Raw genomic sequence first — 24337 nt, 5'->3', positions numbered from 1 at the left:
ATGTTACTCACTAGGATTGACTGGTGTTGGAGGATTTTGAATATAGTTTACACACATAGTCTAGCTTAAGTTACAAAATTGTTATATATATATATATATATATATATATATATACTCTTTTGATCATCAATTTTTTTTTATCCAAATATCATTTATTACTTTACAATACATGTTATATATTTAAAATAAATACATTATCTCTATTATAATAATTGAATAAGAAAATTAATACACATTAATCAATTAATTAAGTGTAAGAATAATTAAGTGAAAGGAGATAGAGATTATGAGTCTCAATAAATGTAAGGGTGACATTTGATAAAATAATACAAATTATTAACAAATTTAATGTTATTAACTATATTAATCAACTTTCTTAAAAAATATGAATTAATTAAAAAAGTTTTATATTTAGGGATGAAAAAAGTATATGCAATAACAAAAAAATTATTCATTTTGTCCCAAAATAGTTATTATTCTAGATTGTTTTACACATATCTAGAAATCATAAAAAACTGATAAAAAATAATTATTATTTTATAGAATTATTCTTATATTATCATTAATTCACTTATAGATTTTATAATTCGTTACTAATATTATAAGAAATACAAGTGAAAAAAATAATTAATGATATATTAAAAAATTAAAATAATAATTATTTTGAAATAATTTTCTTTTCTTACGCACTCGAAGGGAGTATTAACAAGTAGTAAATCTTTTTCACCTATGAAATTAAATGGATTTTTTTTGGTGAAAAACTAAATGGAATCTAAGCATGAATAATTGCTTTGCTTTATCTAATTAAATAATCTAAGCTTTGTCCCAAAAGCATTCATGGAGAAATAATTAGGTATAATGAAAACGATTTCATCAATTACGTATCAACGTACAGTTGGCACCGTGGCACGCGTGACTTATTTTATTACCTCAGTATTAGTATTACTCCTATATTTTAATAGAAGATTAACGCTTGTTGACGTATACATCATTCTTAAATTGTCATTCTCTAAACTAACAATGCTCTATTGAGACTCAATTTGCACATATCTTATCTTATTTGAAACTAGGGCAATGGCAGGTTTTTTATACGGTAGACAACTTAATTAAATATTTATTGAGTTTTTATTATACAAAAATTTATATTATAATTTAATTATAAAATTTATTAGCATAATTTAAAAATACTTCATTTTGACTTAGCATTAAGTAGATGATATGACAAATAATATTTATATTAGCTATGTTCTTTTATATAAAAAACAAATAATAGTATTTTTTTTTTTCAATTATAAGAAGGGTGTTGTTAACCATAGCTTCAATTAAGAAATTTAAAAAGAAAAAATATGTATCGTAAAAATTATACAAAAGCATAAAAAAGTCATGCACAACGCTATAATTTTGTGCATTTCAATAAAAAAATTTCCTTTTAGTTTCTTAACCAATGTTAATTTCCAAGACTCTTAATGAGATATCATTCATTTCTCATAAAAGTGTATATATTTTTATTGAGCTATTAACAATATCACTTATACTTGGTTAAAAAAAATATTCCCTTGAATTACCAGTAATGTCATCATATATATCACCCACTTAAACTAATTAATTCTAAGGGTATATTTAGAATAAAATTTAAATTTATGATAATATTAAATAAAAAATTAATTTAACTATTTTTATTGGTCTCGATGAATTAATTAAGTATTTATTTTTTATATATAAGAACAAAGGCAGTAATATTTATGCTAAAAATGCACTTTGGTCCCCCTAAAATACACAATCTATGACATTGATCCTTATTTTCTTAATTATGCAATTTAGTCCTCAAACAAAATTTATGATTTGAAAAATGGTAGGCTAAATTGTAATTTTATCACCTTATAATTCCTAATATGCAATTTTATTTCCTTGATCCATTGATTGATAGTTGAGAGAGGAGAGATGATTAAACATTTACTTTTTATGAAATATGTGAGAAAAGTGTTTGAAAATTTAATACTGATGAAAAAAGGAGAGACAAATGATTTTTTAAATTGAATACTAAAGTACTATAACATACTTAAGTTAAATTTACTACAACAAAGAAGTTCATTGAATTTGTTGTCCAAATTTTATGGTGTAGATTGTTGATGTACTCATACTAAAAAAAAGAGTGTGAGTACGTTAGCAATCCCCTACACACACACATGCTCACAAACACACACACACACACATACTTACTCCGATCTCAAATATGAGAAAAAAATATCTTTTTCTTGGTCTTAAATATGAGAAAAAAACCAATTAACTTTATTTCATTTAGTATTACTATCTTTAAAATATCCTTTATTTAATTGATTTTTTGGTCCCAATGACTTATTTTTATTCCTTATACCAAGTTCCAGTGAAGGGTAAGTTGTGGAAAATTTAATTTTTAATTGATATTAATGCAATTAAATGTGGTAACTAACTTTCTTAGTTAGCATGAATCAATTTTTTTCTATTATATTTGAGATTGGAGGAAGTATGTAAACAAAGATTGGAGATAGAGATTAGAGGGAGCGGGTAGGGTGTCTACATTCTTCTTCTCACACTTCCTAGAAGACTATGTAGTATTTGACTTGTGGAGGGTTTTCCAACATTGGGATAAAGTGTGTGATCTCTTTATAGCAAGAAAAAGAGATAGACAAAGATTCAAGTATGACTTTTTGAAGTATGAAGATATGAGGGAAGAGATGGAGCTGGTGAAACATTTATAATTTGTATTGGGAATCAAAAAATACATGTTAATCTCCCACATTTTTGGAAAAAAATTGACCAAAGCTGTAGAGGAAGATAAAAGGGGGAAACATATCCCTTATAGAAACACAACAACTATGGAGGGCAAATCCTATGCAACGGTAGTTGGGGAGAAAAATCAATACCATGCGAAGGAGAAAAATCTAAAAGATGCACGTAATGCTAAAGAGGGTGGTAAAGACGTAGAGGGGATGTATGCAGGTACTGGTATATGTAGAAAAAAAAAGGAGTGGCTTAACTTTTGTCTCGTTTTAACCTGAAGGACTTATCTAAGTTGGACAAACTTACAAATGCAAACTTGATGGATGTTAGAAGGTTATAAGGCTGAATTATTTGGGTGATGACATGGTTCTTATTAGAGGTTTGACTATGGAGAAAACACAGAGTATGATTACCTCTAATGATGATGATGTCATGTCACTATTATATGTTGTTCAACCCATGGAACCATGTGTACTGTGTGATGGCATCCCTCTCCAAGCTTGGGGGGAGCAGTGCTTTTCAAGGGTTGTGGGACTTTTTGGAACATTTGTGTCCTTAGATATTGAAATTGCTAACTTAGAGAGACTAGGTAGAGCTCAAATTATGCTAAAGGTCTCCTTCTTCTTACCAATCTCGAGCTGCTATGATGTCAAGGTAATTGGGAAGTGTTTCATGTGAGGGTTGTAGAAGAGATGGAGTCCCAAGAGCAACAATGTAGATGTTGGCTATGGAAAAATTAGGATAGTGACAATGATGAAGACTTTGAACATAGTGTACTTGAGATGGATATTTCATCCTTCTCGTCAGAGTGCTATTCTAAGGAGTATGACAAAGACACTTATGCCTACCAAGGATTTGGATGGAAAGAATATTAGTTGAAGGTTCTTCACATTATGTTGGGGATAATAGGGGTATGAGAGCAGAGGATGATGAGAGTAGTGTAGTGTATCAACCTATGGAAGTAGGGGTGGGTAAGCGGGTCGGCCCGCCCGCATAAGCCAGCATTAGCAGCGGATCGGGCTAGTCCACCCCGCTTCTTACACAGATCAAATAAATTGGTCCGCCCACGCCCCGCGGACCCCGCGGGTCAAACAGGATGGTCCACGGGCCTAGTTTTAAAAGAATTTCAATTTTAATAAAAATACAATACAATCAAATTTAGTTCAATACAGATGTAAATAAAATCTCAATAATTAGTCAATTACATCAATAAAATAAATAATGTCTTAATAAAAGAAAATCCAAGCAATAAATCTAAAATATGAAATTTAAACATCTCCAACAACAAATGATTCCATATTTGAAGTAGCTTGAGCCTTCTCTATCTCCATATTTAAGAGTACAACAACAATGAATAAGCTCCAACAAAAATAGGATAAAAACAAATTCTAGAGAGAGAAAAGATGTACTTTGCATGGTGGCGCGATGGTGGACTGAAGCTGTGCCGTTGTGGTGTGTCGCGTGATTGCGTGAGTGTAAGTCGCGTTTTATTTTCCTTGTAAGGGAAAGAGTCGTATGACTTGCGCGCGTACGTGACTGCGCGGTGGAGAAAAAACCGTGAGGAGAAAAAGTGTTCTTAGTCTGCTACAATAATAACTGTTAAATATGATGTGGGCTATTTTTTATAATAAAAATATATTGAAATATCTTTAAAAATATTTATTTAACAATTATATTTAGCTTAAATAATAAGAATTGATATTTTTATTATTTATGCCTTGCAAATATGAAAAGGATAGATTAAAAGAAAAAAGATCGAGAAAATATCAAAAAGGAAGATTTTTAGCATGTTATCACTTATCTTTTTTATCTTAATCTTTTATTTTTGTTATCTTTTATTTTTCTTATCTTATCCTTTTTTATCTTTATCATCTTTTAATTTAAATCTTTTATTTTTATCTTCAAATCTTTATCTTATCTAATATATTTCTTTATCTGTTATTTTAAAAGAAAACTTTAAAGTGAAAAAGAGAAAATCAAACCTAATATAATTGGGTCAGGGTCACACAAATCAAACCTAATGCAGGCTGTGGGCAACTCGCAGACCCCGCGGGCCAAACCCGCATAGTCCGCGGGTTAAGCGGGGCGGGCCCAAAAATATGACATAACCATGGATCGTTTAAAAAAATTGATCCGTAACCCGCACGGACCACGGGCCTCACAGGCCAGTCCATGGACTTGAGCCCATTTACCCACCCCTATATGGAAGTAGGTGAGGGCAAGGGTGCACGTGACTACAAAGTCCTAGGTGATGAGCAACCAATAGAAGGAATCCAAGAGCCCCTAAAGTACAAGGCGGGAAATGAGAAAGAGAATTTGAAATGGGTAAAGGAATGAAAACTATTCATGTGGTTGATGTGCAAAGCAGAGAACTATTGGAGAACGGTGGGCCTATTTTGGCCTAATTACCACGTAAAGTGTATGGAGCAACAAAAGGTGGGCCTCCAACAAGCAACTAGTTGGACAATGATGTTAGTTGTGATGGGAAAACTTAGTAGCTAATTCACAAGGAGAAGTTGAGAAAAATGGGCATTTATGCTTTGTACTAAGTAACAATAAAGGGTCATGAAGAGGTTTATGGATCACTAACAGAAGTCATAAGGGAGATCATTCTTACCAATAACAAAGTGGATCAATGGGAACAGAGTAAGAAGATGGAGTCACAAGAGACAAATTAGGGGACTATAATACGGAGGGAAGCTCACAACCAACATCAATGATAGGTAAGCTAAAACAATCTTCCCTAGGGAGAGTGCTTAATAAGAGTAAGAAGAAGAGAGAAGAAAGACCTTGTCAACAATCCCTCAAAAATACCATTTCCAATAGCAATGTTAGAAATTGTAATAAAAATTTATGGATGAGGAATGAGACTAAGGGGACAAAAAGATCTTGGGAACTTGGAAAAATTATGGGGGTCACATATGGAGGAAATGAGGATGATATGGTGAGGGAGATGGAGGATTTGGAAGGTCGAGACCAACAGGAGATATAAGATATCAAGAGGAAGCAAAATGGAAGGGTTGAAGAAGTTGTTCCATGAGTGTTCTATCCTATAACATTATGGGTTTAGAAATCCTATAAAGGGGAGGGTAGTTAGAAAAATAATGGAGGCGACATGAGTGTTCTATCCTATAACATTATGGGTTTAGAAATCCTATAAAGGGGAGGATAGTTAGAAAAATAATGGAGGCGAAGGGTATTCAATTGCTACGTATCCAAGAAACAGAAAAAGAAGATACATCTAAAGAAATATGTTTTGCATTATGGGGATTACATGATGTCCAATGGGCCTTCTTGCCATCCTCGGGTGCATCAAGGGGGCTCTTGTGTCTTTGGAATCCCAAATTTTTCTCTTTATCTTCATCCTTTGTTGGCATAGGGCACATTTTGGGCTAGTGGGTGTATGGAGGGACATTGATTGTGATGTGGTTTTTGTAAATGATTGCTCCTATTATGAAACAGGTAGTTGGTTAAGGGGGTGAGAGGAGTTGAACGAGAATAGATAAAGTAGCAATATAAAAAATTGGAACTTGATGGGAGACTTCAATTGTGTAAGAAGATCTTGTGAGCAGGAGGGAGTTGGTGTAATTGAGGTGGGAAGGAGGGAGATGGATGATTTTAATGGCTTCATTAATAATATGGAGCTTGGAGATTTTCCTTTACTTAGAAGAAAACTTACTTGGTATAGATCCAATGAATTTTCTAGAAGGTATATTGATAGGGTATTGTTATCAAGAGAATGGTTAGTTACTTAGCATGAGTGTGATCAATATGTCCTAGATAGAGATATATCTAATCATTGGTCTATTTTGTTGAAGAATTCTACAATTGTTCGAGGATCCAAACTTTTTAGGGTCTTTGATTGTTGGCTGAAAGAAAAAAAGTCTCATCAATTTTGTGAAGGAGGAATATTGGAATATTATGAACATAAATGGGTGGGAAGCTTTTGTGCTAAAGGAAAAAAAAGAAGTATAAAAAAAAGATAAATGAGTGGAATAGGAATGTATTTGGGGAAGTAGAAAAAAAATTATCAGTTAAGAAAAAAAATTGCATAATGATTATGAATGTTTAATCTCAAACCATCAATACTTAGAAACTTCATTTGACTTGACAAATACGAGTCAAATATATGGATCATAATTTTTTGGGTGCAAATTTACACTTTGAAGGAATAGCTTTGTCCCCCACTATATATTTTGATCTTGTTAAAGGAGAATCGTGACTTCCTACTTGATTCATTGAGAGGACTGATATGATGATGTTTAAAAGAGAAAAGGAAATTAGAAGTAAATATTTGAGTGAATATGTAATTTAGTCCCTGAGATTGTACCCATTTTGCATATTAGTCCCTAACTTAATATTAAATTCAAAATAGTCCTTATCTTTACATAAGTGTTGCAAAATAGTCATTCCGTTAAATTTTAAAGTAACACCGTTAGTGAGGTCAATTTTAGTGCCACGTGGACTATCAAACGTGGCACTAAAGGATGACGTGGCATGACACGTGGACATGTCTCTTAAAAGATGCCACGTCATTTGATGATAACAAATTGAGTAAATAGGCAATTTAGTCCCTAACTTTGTACCCTTGTTGCATATTAGTCCCTAACTTAATGAAAAATTCAAAATAGTCCCTATCTTTTGCATAAGTATTGCAAAATAGTCCTTCCATTAAATTTTAAAGTAACGCTGTTAGTGAGGTCAATTTTAGTGCCACGTCATTTGATGATGATAGAATGAGTGGCTTCTTCAAATTTGATGGTTCTGAACCAATTGAGGCATATATACAAAAAAGAACCCACACACACTTGCACAAATAAAAAGAACCAAAAATCCACAGCAACAACCTTATCTTTGTAGCCGTCAACATCAATGGACGAGGTCTGCATAATCATTCTCTTTTCCTCTTATTTTTCTTCAATTACCATCAATGTATCATTTCGGGTTCTGATTTTTTTTTGTGTGTGTGTTTTGAATAGGAAGAGAAAAAACCATAGGAAAACAAAGTGGAGGAGATAAAAGCAAATGAAGAAGAAAAGAAAGAAGAAGAGAAAAAAACCAGAGGAATCAAAAGATGACAAAGAATCCAAGGAGGAATCTGCGCCACCAGAAATTGTGCAAGGCACAACCTTTGCAATGCATGGACACTTTAAGCACGATTTCTAGCATCTTTTAAGTTAGGGACTATTTTGCAACACTTATACAAAAGATAGAGACTATTTTGAATTTTTCATTAAGTTAGGGACTAATATGCAACAGGGCACAAAGTCAGGGACTAAATTGCCTATTTACTTGTTTTGTTATCATCAAATGACGTGACATCTTTTAGTAGACACGTCCACGTGTCATGCCATGTCATCCTTTAGTGTTACGTTGGATAGTCCACGTGACACTAAAATTGACTTCACTAACGACGTTACTTTAAAATTTAACGGAAGGACTATTTTGCAATACTTATGCAAAGATAGAGACTATTTTGAATTTAATATTAAGTTAGGGACTAATATGCAAAATGGGTACAATCTTAGGGACTAAATTGTCTATTCACTCGTAAATATTTCTTGTAAAATAAAACAATTCTCTTACTTTTGTTTATTAATAAGTCAATGTTACTTATTATTCAACACTTTCAGAAAAAAAAAAAAACTTAAAAACTTTCTACTAATCGTTTATTTTCCCTTTTTATACAATTTCTTGATGTTTATACAAGCATTCTAAGAGAAGCATAGGTATGCATAAATTAAAATCAAGTGGAGATATGTATTGAAATTGTAGTATTGATATGGAAAAATTTGCAGAAAATATAAATATTTTGAGTATGATCTGTTGAATTTTGCAACTAAAAAAATGCAGAAAATATAAATATTTTGCCCCCCCCCCCTCTTGATATTTTTGCCACTCTTCCCCCCCCACCTGGGGGTATCCCCCCTATATTCTTGCATGTGTGAGTGGGCGCGATTTTTTGAATAAAAATATATATAATTTATATACATATATACACATATAGAGAGAAGTATATATATATATATATATATATATATATATATATATATATATATATATATATATATATATATATATAATTTGATCCTAATGTAGAGATAAATTTGAGCCTATTTTTTTTATACATATTTATCAAAGCACATTCGAAGACTTCAATATATCACCCGAATTAGCGGTTATTAAAAGCTTATAGAAAAAGAACTTAAGATTCTTAATTTCGTTTGAAAGCACATTCTGCTTTTTTACTGTTATTTTCTTCTTTTATATCTTGATTTTTATAAATTTATATTTTTTATATAAAAACTAAAATTAAAATTCACTAATTTTTCCTGAACTAAAAATATATTTAAATCACTAATAAAATATTATAGACTTAAATATATTTTTTTCCTCAAATTAAAATTATATTTTTCTGACAAATATTAATCAATATCCTGAAAACACTGATTAAGGAAAAAAAAAATTGAGAGTAAAAAAAATGTGCTCCGTTTGACTTTAAAATGTGCTCCCACATGATTAACCAATATTCTTATATATGATACTAGTCACCAAAATCTTAATCTTTTTAGACCCCAAATTAAAGTTTATTTTTTTTAGTTCTTCAAAGAGAATTTTTTTTTTCCTTTTCCCATATGTGAATAGTGAGTGTCAAGTAAAGAATAATAAAGGTTTAATTATTGTATTTGTCCTTGAATTTAGAGGGTGTATTTTTTTTAGTCTTTAAAATTAAAAAATATTTTTTTAGTTCTTGAATTTGACAAATTATTTTTAGTCCTTAATATAATAAACTGACACTTTATGTTGGATTTTAGTATTTTGTGGTGATTTTATAGTACTATGACAATTTTAAAAGATAAATTCAAAATGAATTAGTATTATGATTTAATTTGAAAAATCAATTAATTTTCTTAGTCAAACTTGTTTCAATAATTTTTTAAATAAGTATAAAAATTGGTTTTTTTAGTATCAAAACTAGTTTTAAACAGGACTTAATCACTGTTTTAGTATTTGAATGTGAAGTGTATGCTTTTTTTAGTTCCTAAAATTTAAAAGTATTTTTTTATTTTGATAAATTGCTCTTTTTAGTCTTTGACATAATAAATTGATACTTTGTGATAATTTTTAGCTGCCATAAAATAATTTTTATTTTTAGCCTCTTGAATTTGTGTTTTAAAACTTTCACAAAGTAGGGTGTTCACGAGGCGATTCGGGTCAGTTTTGGCCAAATTCAGGATCCAACCTAATCAAATTTGATCGGTTTAGTTCAGTTTGGTTTTCACAATTTTATTTAAACCCAATCCAACCCAACCTATTCATGAACGTTTTGGTTTGGTTCGAGCCAATGGGTTATCCATTTAAATTTGGTCTTTTTTTTCTTCTTAGAACTACTATTTTATATTATGATTCATCCAAATATCCAATACAATTAACACAATATTATCAAATGTCTCAAAGTAGTAAAATTGATTCATTTAATACCATCAACATAATATTCTAAAATAAACTAATACAAATTAAAACAAAATATTCTTCAACGGGATTTATTATAATAGTTTGAATCACAACTATTTCCTACAAACTAATTTCTTGCAATAAGCTTTGCTGACAACCAAATTTGTTGCAACCAAGTTTGCTGCAACAAACGAACAAAATGTGATTCATTAATATTATAAACATGACAGAAAAAAAAAATGAAAAAAGGTGAAACAAATAACAATGTATTTGAAAGTAATACCTTAAGAAGTTCTAACACTAGTAGTTCCAATACTTGCAGTTTCAATACTTGGAGTCCCAATATTAATAGTATTTAAAGCTAAATCAAACAACTCTAAAAAAATTGATTAGTTTTGATCGGTTCAGTTCGATTTTGATCGGATCTATAAATCTAAACCCATGACCCAACTCGTATATGAACGATTTTGATCGGTTTGGTTCGATTTTGACCCAAATATACAAATGACCCAACCTAAACTATTCGGATCGGTTTGGATCAATTCGGATTCGCAGATGACCTGTACTCATGAACACCTTAACACAAAGTGCTAAAAACCGCAAAAAAAGTGTCAATTTATTATTTTAGGGACTAAAAAAATAATTTATCAAAATTTAGGGACTAAAAAAATATTTTTAAATTTCAAGGATAAAAAAAATACAATCTCTAAATTCAAGAACTAAAACACTAATTAAACAAATAATAAATTCACAATTTATGATGGTCTTTTGATTTTGTAATTTAAAAACCAAATTAAACTCTCACAAATTACGAATTCAATATTCCACACACATATGAAGAGAGACTAAAAAAAACATGTTACAAATATGAAGGACTAAAACAACAACTTTAAATTTGAAAGAGTAAAAAGGAATTTGGGGGACTAATTAAAAATATTTAAGAGACTAACAACATATTTAGTTCCATATTATATTTAGGTTTAACAACTTTTTATTCTTTATAATTTAATATTTTTTTTGTTTTTTTTTCTTTATAATTTTTTTTAATTTTTAATATTTGTTAATTAGGTTTATTTTATTTTTTATTCTTATAGCGCTTTAGTTAATACTTTCTTGACTATTCAAAATATTTTTCAAAACACTTTAACCATGAAAAACAAAATAAACATGATTAATTTTTTATTACAAAAACACAAATAAAAATATTAAATTATAATAATTAAAAATATGTTTGAACTCTATGTTTAAGATTCTTAACAATTAATATTTACTACTAAAAGAAAAATCATCCAATCCAATTCCAATATGATAAGTTGACAACTTATCAAAGTTTGTGAAGACATTGGATAGGAAGGCTAGCAATCTTCGTTGGGTGTGGGTCACTCACGATATCGAGAATCACATCCAACCTTTCTGTAGACCACGATGTCCCATAACCAATAACAACAGTACGGTCTGCATCAAGTATGTTGATATTCGGATGAGCCATGTGATTACTATCTCAATTCCCAAGGATGGATTTAGTTTACTAGAGAAATAAAGAGGAGAAAAATAAAAAAAAAATTATGAATTAAATTAGAGTATAAAAAATATAAGTTTTATGAAATAAAGTATATTTTTTTTGAATTTATTTCTACCCTTAGTACCAAATACACCCCAAGTTCCGTTCACATGCCTTTTCACACTCTAATTTTATTTTGTTTTATTTCTACTCTAATCTTATTTATTTACTATTTATTTCTTTTAAATCACACAATTTATCAAATTGATTATATTATTTTTCTTCTATTTTTTTTTTGTCTCTTTCTTTCCTTAAAGATATCTATAAGTGTGAAAAGACTTTTAGTTTGTCCCATGTGGCTATTTCTTTATTTTCGCATCTAGTTCTTTCCAACATTCAGCGTCTGCATGATAGCGTTTATTTTATTTATAATAATAATAATAATAATAATAATAATAATAATAATAATAATAATAATAATAATAATAATAATTTATTATATTTATATAATAAAATATAAGAAATGAGATTAAAATTATTTTTGTCACTTTGTTTATTATTGATCAAAATTTATTAAAAATATAAAATATTATATATCTCTTCTTATTAAATAATTTTTACTATTAATTTTATAGTTTTTAATTAAAGTGTATCCGTCAATTATAATTATTTATGAATTTTACTATCCATTTTTTTCGTATTTAATTATCATATTTTAAATTTTTTGCCTATGTCTATTAAATGTGTAATAATGTGCTGACGAAAAAAAAATTGATCACGATCATTACCTCGGTGATTTTGGACTATATGCATGTTGGGAAATATGTTATCAATACCCAGAATGAATACATAGAGAGAAAGAAAAATAGAAAATAAGATGACTAACTTAACTAGATAGAGAATAATATATTTAAATTATTGTATATAATAATGTTATTGGATGATCGAGTATAGTTTTTTAATTATTGACATATGTACAGGGAATCTCATTCTGCATTTATCGTGGAACGCATTTTCTCTCTCATGGTCATCATCCACTTGGATTCTTAATCTTGTACTTCATTGCCATCACCAATGTACTACTATATATAGTTCAACAAAGTCGTTGATTTATCAGAGTTCACATAAGGGAGTTTCAGTTAACGTACCTAGTTGTTGGTCTTTATATTTAGTTATTGACATCAACAAAGTCATGGAGGAAGTTAATGGTATGTGCCTTTTCTTAGGGAGATAAATATTTCTCATTATCTCTCTTTAATTTCCTTTATATATATATATATATATATATATATATATATATATATATATATATATATATACCTGGAATGTGATTTTATTTTTCTCCTCACAATCAATTTCTTTCCTCTAATTTCAACATTTCAATTCCAATCTTTATGCTTTGAGGATGTGTTAGTATTTCTCATGTACTTATAAATTTTAATCCCAACACACTTTCTATGGTTTGCTTTCTTCTTGTTTGAATTTCCTCTGGGGTCTTATAGCAAATTAAGAGTAGTAAAAGGTCATATATATACCCATAATAAGGCTTCTGCAGACTGCAATTTGCACTGGTAGTATAACAAAAAGTGTATAAATTGAGCCACCCGTTAGATTCTATATGCCGGATTAATGGTATCTTTAGTTTAAGAAAGAAAGTGAAAAGAAAATAAGATGATTTTATAGGTTTTTAATAGGAAAAAAAGTTACGTATGTATATAAAATATCTTAAATATCCCTAAAAAATAAATATACAAAAATAATAGTATGCTGTATATTTAATGTATAAAAAATCTTTATCTCCTTTTATTTTTTGGTATGCAAGGATCGATAAATTTGTAGGTCCCACCCACTTTTTAATATTTCTTCCTCAATTGCTAAAGAATATTCAAATAAAACAAAGATGGTTTCACTATCATCCCACGTTATTTCCTTAGTTTCTTGCATAACAAGCGTAAGCAAATTAAGAGTAAAATAGAGACTAAAGAAATGAGAGTGAATGAAATAAAAAAAAGGAATATAAGAGAAATAAAGTAAAGAATATGTATTATTGGGATAGATGGAAGAAAAAAAGAAGTGGAAACAATTTCTATCCACTTGTTTAGATGAGTGAAATTAAAAAGATTACATAAAAATATTTTTATGGTAATCAAAAAAATTTTACTCCATTATTTTTCCCAACATTAAATTATTTATTATTTGTTAAAAATCATTTAATTTTTTAACCAATTAAATTAAGAAAGTCACAAATCATCTTACTTTCATCCCAATTGAAGAAGGATTTACTTTACAGTAGAGCCCAATAATTTTTGCAATTTCTCTCTCCCATTTCTATTCTAAGCAAACACAAAAAAATCACAGAATCCCTTGTATTACGCGTCCTCTTATTTTTCTTCTACTCAAATCACCCAATCCACACAAAGAGTAATAATCTATGCTTATTTTTTTTTAAGTATTCTTTATAATTTTTTTTTGCTTCCTTGATCATCCCAGTGGTTCAAACCAAGAATGGAACTGTTTCAGTAGCTTCTGCGTTTGCTGGCCATAAGGAAGGTAATGCTTCTAAACTATTTATCTTTCTTGTTGCATTCTTTGTTTAACTAACTAAAGTTTCTATATGCACTTTTGGAATTAAGAAACACAAGAAAGTATAATAAATTGAATTTCTTTAACAAGTTAAAATTTAATTTGATACATTGAGGTCCCCTCTTAAGATTTCAATGTCATATTATGAAATTGTGCTAGGCATCTTATTAATTAGTTTTTGGTGTTGCATTGGCTAATTAGCTATACAGCAAAGGGACCACAAATTTTTAAGAATTGCTGTTGAAGAAGCGTATAAAGGGGTAGACTGTGAAGATGGGGGTCCCTTTGGTGCTATTATAGTTTGTAATGATGAAATTGTTGCTAGATGTCACAACATGGTTCTGAGGAACACAGACCCCACTGCTCATGCAGAAGTCACTGTAATAAGAAAGGTTAGATGATTATTAATTTGAAGCCAAATAATTTCCTTAAATTGCTTTAAAATGCATATTTTCTTGTAGTATATGTTGGTATTTACATTTATGCTTTTCTGTCTGACGCAGCATTTATCACCATATGTCATTGCCTTGCTTTCTCTGGCAATTGATCGTATATGTGCAAATTGCAATTCTTTATTCTTATAATGTTATGAATGGGATGTCCACATATAATATATCATGAGTCTAAGAGTGATAATTATAAAGTTATTCAATCACAAATTAGTATTGGTATGACTTTTAAGGTGATTATTATAAAAGTCAATAAATTAATCATATATAATAGTTTACAATTGAGTTTACAATACAAAACTATTTCATATAACATTTTTTCTCATATATCATTTGGGCAGTTTCTCCAAATGAAGAGATTTCCATGAGGAAGGTGGCTATTATAATATTTTCATTTGAGAGGTTAATGAATAAGAATTGTTAGCTTTGAAATTACCATGTTGAACATAGTGGAGATACTCTAGAATTGTTTTTTAGCTGCAATCTATATGATATTTGTTGAGCATCTTTTGTCTTTGCTTATTATATTGTCTCAGTAGATACCAATTGGCAAGTTGGCTAGGAATTAATTTTTTGTTCATTTTATTTTATATATTCTGCTGCAGGGTTTGACAAGGCAAATATATTATGCATATGGTATCAATTCAGTACATACTTCAGGGTATTAGTATCAATTGGAGTTTTAATATCTAGTCTTCGTGAAGAGTTCACTTCACAACAACCAGAATTTATTAATTTCTTGCCTTACTCTTCTGAGCTATGGTTTCGGTCAAACTTTATAACATTTTAAATTCCATGAAAACAGAACTGATTTTACATTACTCTGCATTTCTTCTTCTTCAAATTTGTGTGCAACAAACAATTTATGCAATTAATGGGATATGTATTTTAAACTCAATGATTTCATTTTACAGGCTTGTGAAAAGCTAAACCAGATAGAACTTTCAGACTGTGAAATATATGCTTCTTGTGAACCTTGCCCAATGTGCTTTGGAGCAATCCACCTCTCACGAGTTAAGGTTGGAAACGCCCTGCTTTTTCTACGCTTCTCAATTTATCTTTATCTTTTATTAATGTTAAAAGAATTTCATTAAAGTACATTAATAGTAGTGTAAAAGTTTTTTCACACTGTTATTTAATTACAAGTTATCCTATATTGTAATATTATTGAATTTTATAATTAAAGAGAATCTAATTCAATTGATTTAGTAAATGTGCGAGTTGTAAATTCTTTGGTACCCGTTTTCTTATTCTTATTAATATAAAAATATTATTGATTTTTTCAATAATTATTTCAAAATCATATTTAAGATAATTTCTAATTAATTAATATTACATCAAAATTGAATTATTTTACAATGATTACTTTTGGGCACGCTTTCTTACAATATTAAATTTATACAGAGGTTGGTTTATGGAGCAAAGGCAGAGGCAGCAATTGCTATTGGGTTCGATGACTTCATTTCAGATGCATTGCGAGGTACTGGATTCTATCAGAAGGCACAATTGGAGATTAAAAGGGCTGATGGCAAAGAAGCTAACATTGCTGAAGAAGTTTTTGAGAGAACAAAGGAAAAATTCCGAATGTATTAATTGAATCTCTATGTTTCCTAAGCCATTAGGTATTTACACCTCAGGAAATTTGACTTCATATAAATAAGCTCGATGCTATGGTGTATCCTAAATCCTAATGAATAAATTGTACTGGGAGCATCAAAATGAAAGTTACTTTGTAATATAAGATGGCATTCTGTTATTAAATCTTGTACCTTGGCCATAGCCTCCTCTACCTCCTTCATCACTCCAACCACGTTGATTTGTTGGAGAAGCCATCAGAAACTAGCTTTAGGCTTCTGCTTCCTGAACTGGATAATCATTATGGATTGAGTAATCTAGAACACACAATACATTAGGAATTACTCAATTTGAAACTATACTAAGTGACTTCTATATAATCTATTCAAGAACTATTCTAATATAGTTATGGATTGAGAAATATAGAACCCAAGATACGTTATGAATTACTCAATTCGAAATTATACTAATATAGTTTTTGATTAAGTAATCTAGAAAAAAAATGCATTCCAAATTATTCACTCTAGAACTAAACGGAGAGATGACGAACACTAATGGAGGGAGAAAGAACACAAGGAACAAGTAGGAAGATGAAGTTATAATACACAAGGGTAATTTGGGAATTCAAATTTTTTTAGGAGATGCCGGAAGCAAAAGCCTCTTATCCTTAAGAGGCTTATCCCGTTCTTGTAGTTGCCCAATATCACAGTCCACAAGCCTAAAATCTTAGCCAATTGCTTCGTGCACCCTAATTCTTCTAGTACACCCAACAAATTATTGTAAATTCTGAAAGTACCCCTATGATAAACATACAGATTAGTAAAACCTGTGACTTTCAAGTTGTTAGCATGGCACTCTAACCAACTGAACTAATAAGTCAATTATGTTATAAAATAATGAATGTTGTTATATATAACATTAAAATTTTTAATGTATATTTAATGCACATGTAAATTTACATAATAAAATTTGTGATTATTAATTTTGATCTAATAATTAATTTTTTTACATATATAAATTTTTTATGAAACCTATGATTTTTATGAAAATATATAATTGGTCTATTAATTCAGTTGGTTAGAGCATCATGCTAATAATGTGAAAGTCACATGTTTAAATCCTGCATGGGCCATAAATAGATATTAACAATCCATATACAAATTGACAATCTATATGAACATACATATTGCGAATCCGTAAGTTTACAAATTACGTAAACTTACATATTATGAATCCTTAAATGGATTATGAATTCCTGAGCTTACTCTTTCGGATTATAAATCCGTAAGCTTATTCTTACGGAGTATGAATTCGTATATTTATTAGCTGGAATATTTTCAGAATTTACAATAATTTACTGTGTGCACTAAAAATACTGGTTGCATGAACTAATTGCCAAAATCGTATGTCTAATTAAATTCACTCAGGCCGAAGTCCAATGTCTAATTCTACTGATATATTAGGTCAATTCTCATAAAATTAAAACACATTAATCTTCTATCTGTTTTACTCTAACATTAGAATAATTATTCTAATATATTTTTGAAAAATAAAAATATAGTTAAAATCAGGGAGCTAGCTTTTTTTGATACGGTGGAAAGAAAGACCAAAAGTTGCTAACTTGAAAATAAATACGTATATTTCTTCATTAACTTTATAACTCTCACTTATCATCTGTTTAGTTAATCCTATTCGTATTTTAAGAAAGGTAGCTATTTCTACTTTAATTGTATTGTGCCATTTCAACATTCATTTCCTCAATGAGAAATTGGAAAACATTGTAGAGATTAAAAAAGAAAAGAGTAGTGAGGTAACTGAGTAAATTAAGTTACGAAAGACCAAAAGTTGCTAACTTGAAAATAAATACGTATATTTCTTCATTAACTTTCTAACTCTCACTTAGCATCTGTTTAGTTAATCCTATTCGTATTTTAAGAAAGGTAGCTATTTCTACTTTAATTGTATTGTGCCATTCAACATTCTTTCCTCAATGAGAAATTGGAAAACATTGTAGAGATTCAAAAAAAAAAAAGAGTAGTGAGGTAACTGAGTAATTAAGTTACGAAACAAGTTCCTTTAGCAAGTTTTTAAGGTAATGATTTCATGACTCTATTAACTTGAGAAGTAGTCGTGACTTGTAACTTTGAAATATATGTTCAACTTCTTGGGGATCCAAGGTCCACTGTGGCGGTCCTGGGTATATTTTAAGGGTGCAATAGCTCGGACCCATAACAAAAAGGGTCTGTTTTTTTTTTAAAAAATTATAATTGTGTAATAATTCTTTCTATATTATTTTATAAATAAGTTGAATTATTTTCTTATTTTATGTCTCTTTTTATTCAAATTAAAATATGACATATAAATAGAGATTAAAAAAAAATATTTTGTTAATATGTCATATTCATAAATTCCTGTTAAATAAATTTTGAAGTAAGTGTGAGAAATTATAATAACTTAATATGTTTGTTTTTTAACAAGATAAAAAAACATGCAATAACTCAAATCATAAAAGTAAAAGTCAGTAAATTAATATAGAACAAAAATATTGTTTGAAATATAATAAATCATACTAGAAGGAGGATTGAATAGTGTGTTGGTCAAAATATAAAATCTTTTCTAATGGACGATATTTATTTAATAAATCAGTTTATAAACTCTCGTTTAGTTAAATAAGTTTTCTTAGGTACAAGTAGAATATTGTCCAATAATATATAAAACTAACTATTACTGAAAAACATGTGTTTAAAATGTATCAATGACGGACTTTAAAATACTTTGGCATCCTACATAAGAATAGTATAAATACTTTATTTTATATTGATTTACTCAACTTGAGTTATGTCTAGTTCTCTTTTGGGAGCCAATAAATGGTTCTACTAATCAAACTTGATTACAACAATTACTTTTTTCTACCACTTTTGATTTAAAGTATTCTCAAGGCCACTACTGTTATAACTCTTAGACTCCCTTTGAATCTAAGAATACCCAAGTATTGTTTTGCCACTAAGTCACTTCTATCTTTTACAAACAAAATTTGATATACAATCAGATATTCTTCAAACACTTGAATAGTGATTTTACAATAAAATTCTAATCTCTCACTTGTACTTTGTATATTACTAAGAATGAATTCTATTAAACTTAGTGTATTTCTCTATTGATGCTTTTCTTTTTACTCAGTTCTTGATTCACGACACTTATTATTTTTTTGTATGTGTTCATCTTGTTTTCTTCAAGTCTTGATGTCATATTTTTAGAGAGACTTGTAATTGTGGAGAAAATTTTTCAGGATTGAATAATATAACCGTTGTGCAACTTGATCTTGTTTCTTGTTTCCTGGAATAAACAAATATTGGGCGTCTTTGTCTTATATGATCAGAACTTTCCATAATTGTTATTCATAATTCAATATGGTTTTAGACTTATAAAATGAGATATAAGATTGAATCGCATATTTATTCCTTTTAAACAGAATCACATAAGTTGGCATAAATTGATAATTCAAATAAACAAGCATATTCCAATCAGTGTTTGGATGGACTTGACGAGTACTTCATGTTTCTAGTAGATAAGGTATCAATTCATGGACAAGTCATACATGGTGTTGTTTCCGGTTGTCAAACCTGTTGACTTACATGGAACAAAATGGTAACACAAATTCATATATTTATTTTCATCAAAACTTTAAGAAATGTTTGGATCATTCAATGATGGACCGTCCGGTATCTAACATTGTTGTAAAGAGAATAGAAAAGAGAAATAGAGAGAAAAATAAAATGAAAAGGATTTTTAAGAAATAAAATTGCATAAAAAATTATATATACATATTTTTTAAGATGTGAACTTATATATAAATATTTATGTGCATGTAGTTTTTTGGGTGACGTAAATTGATTGAAAATTTAAATGCATCTTACTTGTTGATATTTGTTAAAATCATATTGTTTGCTAAATGTAATAAAATGTATCATTTTTAATGAAAATCACATGTCTACTTTTTTATGTAAAATATGTTTGCATTTTTAAATACTTGTAAATAAGTTGAACTAGGTTCAAATATCTTAAACAAGATTTTGAGTTCAAGCCTTAGATGAAAAAAAAATATAATTAAAAAAAAGATCATATTAAAGATGTTCAACCAATTTTTTTACGAAAATCTTTGATAAAATCAATATATATATATATATATATATATATATATATATATATATATATATGTATATTGGTATCCCTTTCATAGTTTCTTGAATAATCTAGGTCCTAAACACAATTTTTCCTGAGTCTCTTACATTTTTTTTCCATATAGAATTTCTTGAGACTGTAATTCCAATACCGAAATAGTAACAATATATCATTGCACCCTAAGTTTATCAATAGAAAAAAACAATGATCCCAACTCACTCTATATGTTAATTAAAAACGCATATGCATTCAATAATAATTTAAAGATTGAAATCTTCTTCATGATTATCCATCTATTCAAATTCAAGGATAATGAGCACATTATGACATATTTTCTTTGCTTTTTAGCAATTATGGTATGACATTTTTGTTTCTCTAACTTAATTAATATAAAACTATATATTAAAAGTTTGGTCAAGATGATTTATAGTTTCTACATATATTATTTTAGTTTTGGGATTGAGGTATCATGTGAGTAGTGTCCGTGTGTGGACAATGGAGTGTGGAAAACTAACCAAAATTTGACCAAATCGTATCATTCCCCAAGAGTGATTGGGGGGCCACAACTCATTATTAGCTTATGTAGAATGAGTCAATCTAGATTTTGGCTGCACCGTTGTAATTAAAAGTAGCTGGATTCAATTGAGAAACTACTCTAATAGCTCAATTTCACTTGTTTTGCACAAGTTATGGGGGTTAATTAGCACATTATTTCTGGTCTTAGTTGAACAAAAAATTGGTATGAAAGGTATATTCCAGCGCAGCTTTCCTTTACCACCTGATTGTTCTTCCTTTTACTTGCTGATTTGGATATATGACTTTAAAGCATGCAAGTCTTTTGTTTTTATGTCGTTTTCATGAGTAAACTGACTCATTTGAAAAATGAAGCCAATAATAATTCCTCATACTTACAACCAAGCACGGCAGAGTCAACGATAGTCTGGTCTTAGTTGGAAGTTGAGAGATCAAGATTAATTTACTGACTCATGCCTAGCTAGCATTACAGGCTCACATCCATTAACCAACCCTTTTACTTTCTATTTAAATATACTTTAGAACATAGTTTTAGTTTTAATATTCCAATCATTACTTTTATTTTTTATTTTTTAAAAGGCAATCATTACTTGTATTAATATTTTACTCATTTTATTGAAATATATATAATGTTAGTTACTTTTTTCTTTGATAGAGATTATAAGTATATCTTTAATAGGAATGACAATGAATAACATCTAGGTAGAATCTTATTAACAGTGTTTATTCTCATATGTGCGTTTTAAAAAAATTAAAAAAAATATCCGTATTAGATCTCATATTCGTGCATGTAAAAATTTTAATTCTCATTTCCATATTTGCACTTTACTTATGTTTAAAATTAATAAATCAATAAAAAATATATTAGTTAGAAAAATTACTACAAATAAATTAAAAATTTACTCTTAAATCATCCAAACATATATCAAATGAGAATAAATTTAAAATGAGAAATTTTTTTTATGACTAAGATCATTACCCAATCTTTAATACATCACATTTCCTTTTTTTTAACTGATTTAAATAGTTACTTTTTAGATTGGTCACTTAAAGAACCGATCTAAAAGTTAATTTTTAAGATTGACTAACAATCAATTTTAAAAGTCTGACTTTTTATATCATCTTCATAGACATCGACCATACAATCAATGTATAAGTTTTTTTTTTTAACCAATGTAAAAAATTCTTTTATGAAAAATTGAGGTTTTAATCTCAACCATCAATTTTTTTAAATTATAATTTGACCATTAAAATCACATTCCTCATATATATATATATATGTATGTATTAAGCGGTTAGATTAGTTAATTTTCCATAGCTTTTAATGTTATTTCAAGATTACCCATGACATTAAATGGTTTAAGAGGTTATTATTTTCAAAGATATTTTTTTAACTAATGAGTATAAATTGTTTTGTTGATAGCTCAATAGTTACACTCATTTTCATGGAGAAATGAGTATATGTCAATGATAGACCTCATAATTACTTAGGGGTAAAAAGAAAATTTAGCAATAAAATAATCTTATGTTTCTTATAATTACGAGCAAGAAAACATTATATTTTATTTCTTATATATAGGACTGAAGGTAGTATTAAAAACAAACAAACATAACATTGATTTATCCAAACTTAAGTAACAAATAAACATTACAAATATAATCATCCAACATTACAAAGATAAGTCATTAAATAGGTGTTAATCTACACTACTAATTGAAGCACCAAACAACAAAAAATATCATTCACAATTTGAATTCTATCTTAAAAGAATTTGTCAACAAATTTATAAATTTATACATAAAAATTAATAATAGTTCATTATTCTTAAATAAAATATAAAACAAATTTAATATAAGTTATGTTGAATTAAAATGGTTTAATTACTCATTTGGTCCCTATAGTTTCATCATTTGTACCTTTTAGTCCCTATAGTTTTAAAGTGATTTTTTTAATCCCTACAATTTATATTTTAATTCTCTTTTAGTTTCTGTAGTTTGAAAGTGATTTTTTAGTCCTTATAATTTGTATTTTAATTTTCTTTTAGTCCCTATAGTTTGAAAGTGGTCTTTTTAGTCCCTATACTTTATATTTTAATTCTCTTTTAGTTCTTACCATCAAAATATGAGTAATATTATCAATTACAATTAACTACAAAAATATTAACAAATAATTCGTAACTAATTTATTGCAAGATAATTTGTAATAAAAAAATAGTTGATAATTTATAACTAATTTGTAGCTAATTATTTTTATATTTTTTTTTGTAGTAAGGACTAAATGGTGATTAAAATACAAATTATAAAAACTAAAAAGATCACTTTCAAACTATAGGGACTAAAAGAAAATTAAAATATAAACTACAAAGACTAAAAAAGCCACTTTTAAACTATAGGGACTAAAAGAGAATTAAAATGTAAATTATAGAGACTAAAAAAACTACTTTCAAACGATAGAACTAAAAGATACGAATCGTGAAACTATAGGGACCAAATGAGTAATTTAACTAATTAAAATTCACTATGCTATATGTTAAATTGTTATTATTAGTCATAAAATTGGGAAAATATTTTTTTAAACAAAAGTATATGTATAATAATATAAATTATTTACTTAACTAACATATTTTAATATATTAATATTTAATATATATGATATATATGGGCTGGGTGGGATGGGTACTATAGTACCCATACCTACACCCACCCCCACAAAAAATTACAGGTAAATGTCCACCCCCATCCCCAGTCTCATTGAGCAGGTAATTATCCTTCTTGCTTGTGAACACTTTTGATGGTATATGTAGATCTGGGTCTATTTTTTCATCTCTAATCTTCAGCAAGAGATAATTATGTTTACGTCGAGTAGAGTTATTATGAGTGACAATTTTTTTTCTTTGTATAATAATATTTAACTCATTTGCATACTATGAATTTGAACTTGAAATCTCTACTTAAACTAAAATAATTTCATGCTAATTGATCCGCGTGACAAAAATAATATATTAAACTTCAACCGTGGAAGTTTGATCCCACTTTTAACACTTTATAGTTTTAGCTGCTACCATTATTTAGAGTGATGTTTAACTCAATTTGTTTTAAATTCACAAGTTGTTAATTTCTAGTTTAATTCTTTAGTTTCATGGTTGCATTTTATATTTTTTTTTGTCTGCATTCTATGTAGGAAAGGAGAACGAAAGACTGAGAGATTCAATTGAAGCTTTATTTTGAAGCCTTGAAGAATTGTATTGAGCAGCAAATTAAGCTTAAGCCACCTTAGTTGACTTAACCGAAATTACCT

The 24337-nt window shown here is 28.4% G+C and overlaps 1 protein-coding gene across 1 annotated transcript; it reads left to right on the top strand.

The window, feature by feature from the left end:
• Positions 1–12704: 12704 nt before the first annotated feature.
• LOC100527067 (nucleoside deaminase superfamily protein) lies at positions 12705–16486 on the top strand. The gene is made up of 5 exons (NM_001251251.3): positions 12705–12924; positions 14207–14266; positions 14501–14691; positions 15663–15767; positions 16153–16486. Exons 1-5 carry the CDS (start codon positions 12909–12911, stop codon positions 16339–16341), a joined length of 561 nt encoding a protein of 186 aa, NP_001238180.2. The 5' UTR covers positions 12705–12908; the 3' UTR covers positions 16342–16486.
• The last annotated feature ends 7851 nt before the right edge of the window (positions 16487–24337 follow it).

This window comes from Glycine max, chromosome 9 (assembly GCF_000004515.6).
Source record: "Glycine max cultivar Williams 82 chromosome 9, Glycine_max_v4.0, whole genome shotgun sequence".
Lineage (NCBI taxonomy): Eukaryota > Viridiplantae > Streptophyta > Magnoliopsida > Fabales > Fabaceae > Glycine > Glycine max.
The sequence above is the reverse complement of the archived record's forward strand: the minus strand, read 5'-3'. Positions and strand labels throughout refer to the sequence as shown.

Excerpts from the sequence above, each read along its gene's own strand:
- LOC100527067 (NM_001251251.3), top strand. Across the intron at positions 14,692-15,662 it reads AAGTCACTGTAATAAGAAAG|GCTTGTGAAAAGCTAAACCA; the intron begins GTTAGATGATTA and ends TTCATTTTACAG. Across the intron at positions 15,768-16,152 it reads TCCACCTCTCACGAGTTAAG|AGGTTGGTTTATGGAGCAAA; the intron begins GTTGGAAACGCC and ends AAATTTATACAG.